The sequence below is a fragment of the Uranotaenia lowii genome, unplaced genomic scaffold (genome assembly GCF_029784155.1).
Source record: "Uranotaenia lowii strain MFRU-FL unplaced genomic scaffold, ASM2978415v1 HiC_scaffold_1395, whole genome shotgun sequence".
Classification (NCBI taxonomy): Eukaryota; Metazoa; Arthropoda; class Insecta; order Diptera; family Culicidae; genus Uranotaenia; species Uranotaenia lowii.
The window spans coordinates 1-6,000 of record NW_026597405.1 but is presented as its reverse complement, the minus strand read 5'-3'; the positions used below and the strand labels follow the sequence as shown (position 1 = coordinate 6,000).

The 6,000-nt window shown below is 37.6% G+C and overlaps 2 protein-coding genes across 3 annotated transcripts; one reads left to right on the top strand and one right to left on the bottom strand.

Annotated features, from left to right (window-relative positions):
- Positions 1 to 1,521: 1,521 nt before the first annotated feature.
- On the bottom strand, positions 1,522 to 3,498 carry LOC129759322 (zinc finger protein 250-like). 2 transcript variants are annotated; one of them, XM_055756729.1, is made up of 5 exons: positions 3,382 to 3,498; positions 3,227 to 3,313; positions 2,328 to 2,872; positions 1,913 to 2,246; positions 1,522 to 1,847 (listed from the first exon to the last, which is right to left on the bottom strand). In XM_055756729.1, exons 1-5 carry the CDS (start codon positions 3,419 to 3,421, stop codon positions 1,540 to 1,542), a joined length of 1,314 nt encoding a protein of 437 aa, XP_055612704.1. In that variant the 5' UTR covers positions 3,422 to 3,498; the 3' UTR covers positions 1,522 to 1,539. The 2 variants fall into 2 exon arrangements, with proteins under 2 accessions (XP_055612704.1, XP_055612703.1); XM_055756728.1 differs by having other exon boundaries at positions 2,328 to 3,313.
- Positions 3,499 to 4,940: 1,442 nt separating this feature from the next.
- Positions 4,941 to 5,993, top strand: LOC129759323 (apolipoprotein D-like; the record flags this gene model as incomplete). The annotated part of the gene is made up of 5 exons (XM_055756730.1): positions 4,941 to 4,964; positions 5,220 to 5,488; positions 5,548 to 5,627; positions 5,738 to 5,833; positions 5,904 to 5,993. Coding segments are annotated over exons 1-5 (559 nt in total), but the record flags the coding sequence as incomplete, so codon positions are not given.
- Between the last annotated feature and the right edge of the window lie 7 nt (positions 5,994 to 6,000).

The window sequence follows — 6,000 nt, the reverse complement described above, 5'->3', positions numbered from 1 at the left end:
AGAAAGATGTGGTTACTTTCCAAATTCAAACACGAGGCATGGCGAACGGGAGCTCAAGCTCCCGAGTAACTTCTGCTGGTTTGAATTATACTTTCTCAGATGAACCGAACACATATGACATGATCCGAGGTCGGCCAGACGGGTTAAAAAGGATTGCAACTATTGATGATGGGCCGAATTTAGCGAGAGCGAATAACGTACGGATTCCTGCTGATCGTCTATCTGGCATCTATAGAACCACCGCATAGTTGGCGGATGTTTTCAACGAAGCAGCACCAGAATCGGATCGGATTGGCGGATCGAGGAAGTGTGAAGCAAGCAATAAAAAAAAAGGATTGACAAGCCTGATCCTGAACTATTTTATTTCATTTGTTACATAATTTCCAAACCATCACGTTGGTTAAAATACTTCGTCAAATCCACTTGAAGCTTTTCATTTATCTGGCCGCTGTGGACTCCCATATTTTGGGGTAGATGGCGCCAGATTCAATCCACCAAGAGGTGCCCATAATGCCCCTTATTTAAGCATTCCAGACTGCCACGTCTAGCCCAAGCAGGGATGCCAGGTGGTTTTGTCAAAAATCAGGACACCACGAAGAAAAAAATCTGGATTTTTCAGGACACCACTTATTCAGCTTAGATTACATAAATAAATGCGAAATACAGGTACTGCAGACTGCATTTAAAAATCAGGACGTTCTCTTGAAAATCAGGACACCTGGCACCTCCAAATGTCCCAAAACAACCGTGATTCATTTAAATCATTTTAAAAATATGTACAAAAAACTAAAATTGAGTTTTTGATGTTTTTTTTTTTTAAACCAAATATAACAAGCACGTTTCTTAAAAATTAACAGAATTTTTGGAAATTTAACAGTAATTCGTCCAAGTATATTTTTTTATCCGTTAGGAGTGTCAAATTGAAATTTAAAATTATTTCACTAAAATTGCTGTATATTCGACAATTTTTATTGAAAAATCTTGAAATTTGGTCCAAAGATGTAAAAATGTATGATCTCGTACCTGGTCAAGATTTATCAAAGTTAATTCACGCGATAAAAAATGGTGCTGGTTTGAAAATGGGGGTTATTATCGCCCAACAGACGATTTAAATTTTTTTTGGGCGGATTTTCGTATGGGAAACATCGTAATCCATGAGAGAAGTAAAATTTCTCATTACGAAATGCAATTTAAAACCCGCTCAAATCAAGTCTCTTATTTCAGCAAAAACTAGTTGTCGTCTTAAGAAAAGCAGAAATGTTTTATACCTAATGGTTGGTAGTACTTACCAAATGTTTACAGAAGTCACCTTCTTATTTTCCGTTTCAATTAATATTTCATTGAATTTTAAGGCTTTCTCTTTACTCTATTTTCAAAAAACGTCTGTTTAAAAAAATTACCACGTGTGCGTGTAATTGTTTGCAGTTAGGCAACGCCTGCATAATCTTGAGTCAATAAGTCTTATTAATAATTCAATACTTACCAAACAAAAACCGGTTTGATAAACAGTTATATCATAACTATATTGCGACAACGGTGCTACGTGGGCTGAGTCGGCTGTTGATACTGATAGTGTTGCCCCGTTTCCAGTGAAGTAGAACTAGGAAATTGGCTTCCCAAAGACGATACGGGTGCCGCATTTGTTGGTGAATTACTCTGCGAAAGATCACCGGGATCATTTGGATCGCATATAAAACTTTCTCCTCGTTGAACGTGCTTCCTTTCATGCGTACGCATGTTATATCGATTGTTGAACCTTCGACCACATACTCCACATGCATACGGCATATCATCACTGTGGATGACAGAATGCTGCCGGAGGTAACCTGGCGTGGTAAATCCTTTACCTGAGTTGAAAAAGTAGAAAAGTTTAAACTCCACTTATTTGAAATTTATAATTTGAACAATTTACCACAAACCGAGCAAACGTAATTTTTCGCCTCCGAGTGAATTTTCTGGTGTTTGGTGAGCGCCCCTTTTGGTCCTTTAATCCGTTGGTCACAAATCTCGCAGGTCTGATACTCGGGTCCATCGTCCCGGTGATGCCGACGGATGTGCTTCATCAGCAGATTGCGACTGTGGAAGGCTTGTTCGCATCCCTCGTGCTGACAAGAATACGGCCGAACCCCCAGGTGTTGATTTTTATGGCTTTCCATCGAGTGGTATTCGATCCAGGTACCGCAGAAGTCGCACAGGGCTCCTCGTTTCCTGTTTGGGTCGGTCGCAGTTTTACGGGCTTTGTGAGTCTTGTTGAAGCGAAAAGCAGAGAATTAAAAAATCTTAGAATTTATTGGGATGATTTGTAATTACGTGAGAAGACCATCTACCTTTTGAGCACTTTCGTATTCATTTTCTGCTTCAACCTTAACACGTTTCCTATAAGGTTTCGTCACAATACGAGTTCGTTTGGTTTTTTCACGTGACACCTCCAAATGTGATACGGGACTAGATATTCGCTTTTTGTCACCAATGTTACTAATTTCAGCATTGAAATGATCTGAAGACCTACTATCGGGACTCGAACAAACTAAGTTTGATTCATTCTGATCAACGGATTGTATGGCATCTTCAGTTCCAATTTCTGAATCTTTATTTAAGCAGTTTATTGGATATATAGGCTCTAATTCGAGCTTTTTTGATTCTTTTTGAGCATGATCGTTTGGAGTTGAAACACTGTCATGAATTTTAGGTTTTATCAATGTTTCGTGTCGCTTAGTAAGAATTTCGTCATAGGCTTTATCAATCTTCTGTTTATGCCTGTCCACTATAAGTTTGCAGTTAGCAACGACATTCAGGTTTTCCGCGTCATCCCATCCATCATCGTCAACCGACTTCCGTTCTTGGACCAGCAAGTCCCGAGCTCGGTGACACGCTTTACGAAAATCAAAAATAAGATCAATCAAGGCGTTACAAATCCGACAAATGAACGGATACGCATCTCCCAGATAAATCTTTATCCCGATAGCGTTAAGAATTCTCGAATTCTGAGGAAACATCAAAAAGCTCAATCTGGCTCGAGACATCCGGCGCAAACACATGCGACATTGAATTTGCACGCTGCCTTTTGCAACAAGTGCTTCATCTTGAATTCCGACTCCGACAGCTTCAACGTCCAAAGAGCGTTCCTTAGGCCGAGGCAGTGAATCAGCTTGGACAGCACGATCCCTTAAACCAATTTTTCTGGACGTTTGGACCGACACGTGGTTACATTTGAGACGGTACTCACAGAAAGACATTTCCGGTTCCTCGTACGAAAATCCATCCGGTGGTTCGTTTTTGATTTCGGCACATTCCAACACAACCGTTTCCATTGCTTGAATTAGAAAAAAACTAGAAAATAATCGTCTGAGGAAAACTTTTGAAACCTTTTTAAGAACTTACCAGATTTTTTATTTGAGTTATCCTTAGATTTTCGAGGCATTTTCACTTAGAATAACGTATGAATTAAAATAAAACTTTAGAAAATATCGAACTTTTCTAGCGAAATTTGTTGTGATTTTCCACAGCCAACCAAAACAAACCCCTGCGGCTGAATTTGTTTACATTCTGCACAATGGGAACGGAAATAAACTTGACCAAAATTTGTATCGAAATACCAATATCAATTATTTTTAAGATTCTAGCATTTCCCAAGTAACAATTTTAGTTTTATAAGAAACTAGAAGGGTACTTCAATACTTTGTTATAAAACAACCTTTAGTTTTATAAACCCCATTAAAACATCTATAAAACACTTACAAGTGTAAAAAGGCCCACCTACAGGAGGTTCTGGAGGACACATTACAAGTACCTTATAAAACCATTATGGATTTCTTCAAGAGCTGATGATAGCTGTCAAATTTCAGTTCGGGTGAATTTTTAATTTCTTGACAGCGGTTTAGAATTGATTGAAAAAAAACGAGAAAATAATCTGACTGAGACACGCAAAATTAGATGGTTCCGTTTTGTCAGGAATCAACATTATAATAAATAATCAATTAATCCAATTAAAATTTATGATGTTTTACACTTATCACATTCAAAAATCTGATGCGCTTAAAATCTTATCGATTGATTTTTCGAAATAGACGTGAAAAAAACGCGCCCCACAAAAGTTTTGCAAAATAAAAGACTAAAATACGTAAATATTTATTTTTCAACACAATAATTATATTTGAATTCCTGACAAGATGCTAATTTTCAGTATTTATGAGTATTTTATAAAATGTTTGTGAGAATAAGGTGTAAATTGCTGTTTTAATGGGAAATGATATGCTTCATAATATAAAATTTCATGGGAATTATTTCTCAAAATTTTCAATATACCATCAGAAAATGGCGTTTCAGTTGATAATATAAAAAGATAAAAAACACCAGAATGCAATTCACTTTTTTATTCAATTACAATTTATGCGACACTACCTTGCAGTCCGGATCGAACTAGAGTTCAGTATTTGCTTCTAGGGGGGTTTGTTTCCAGATGGGTCATCTTTCCGGTTTCTGTTGCCACAGCTATGCAGCAGCTCCGAAGACAAAACAGCGGATCAGGCAGTTTTTCCGGGTGCTTTTCTTAAGCCATCTCCTGCTAGACACATTTCGCCACTGCTACATAATAGTTCCGGCAGCCAATACGACGAAAAATCGGTTATTCCAGGTGTGTTGCTGCAGAAAAATAAACCATCCGATGCTGACATATCACGTCCACACTTTGTAAATGATGGCCGGGGAAATTGTGCCGAATTGCCAGGCCAGGCAGGGGATGCACTATCTGCATATCTCCAGATATTTCCTAAAGTAGTTGAGAAAATAAATTAGCTCCGATAAAATTATCAAACGATGTAAAATTTACCTTTTGTTTCTAGAAATCGATTGCAAATTTTTTTTTTTCGTTTGTTTTCTTGTTCATGTTCTTTTTTTCGTTGTTGTTTTTTAATTTCCGATCACTTGACACTTGACGTTTTATGACATTTCGACAGGGTTTTATAGCGAGGTTTTGAAATTGCTTTATAGCGGCTTCAAAAACTGCTATATGCACGGAGAATAAAATATTCCTAAATTTGATTTAGGTTTTCTAAACAGGTTTTATAATCGTCCGGTAGATATCCTGAAGATGGTTTTGTAAGTGTCTTGTCGAAATACGCTTCACGGCTATCAGGATTTTCGCAATTACGTTATAAAACTACGATATTTTCTTATAAAACCATCAAGTGTTTAAAATGTTGCTTGGGTTTAATAGATAGTTTTTTTTCTCTAATTTCAGATCTCTTCAACTCGCCGTTGCCTTAACAGCGCTCCTATCTCAACACACAAATGGTCAAATCCTCTCCCTCGGCAAATGCCCGGAAGTGGCCGTCCAGCCGGATTTCAACGCCGATTCCTATCTCGGCCTCTGGTACGAACAGGAAAAGTATCCATTTATCTTTGAATTTGGGGGCCGGTGCGTGACAGCAGAATACGGAAAAAACAGTGACGGCACAGTTTCGGTGTTCAACCGACAACAGAATGTTTTGTAAGCTTTTTTTTCTTTTGAGTGAAAAATAGTTATTGATTTTTTTTAAATATATTTAGCACGCTTGCTGAAAATACAATCCGAGGTTCGGCACGGATAGTTGAACCGGCAAAGCTGGCCGTCAAATTCTCAATACCTTGTAAGTCGAGTCATTTTGAGTTCAAGCAGTTATTTCCACTGTTCAGTTAATCATTTTACGAAATGTATAAATTATGATAATTAAATTATTTTTTTTTATTATCATTTCAGTTGAAGTTGAATCCCCGTATTGGGTACTCGGAACGGATTACAAAAGTTTTGCCGTGGTATATTCCTGTAATGAGATTGGTGGTCTCTTCAACACGAGTGAGTTTCCGATTTTTTTTTTTCAAAATTTAAGAGCATACAAACTATATTTAATTTAAATTTATTTCAGAGGTTGTTTGGATTCTGACGAGAGATCGGACGCCACCGGTGGATGTGATGAATCAGGCTTACACCGTTTTGGATACTGCTAAACTCACACGATCCTA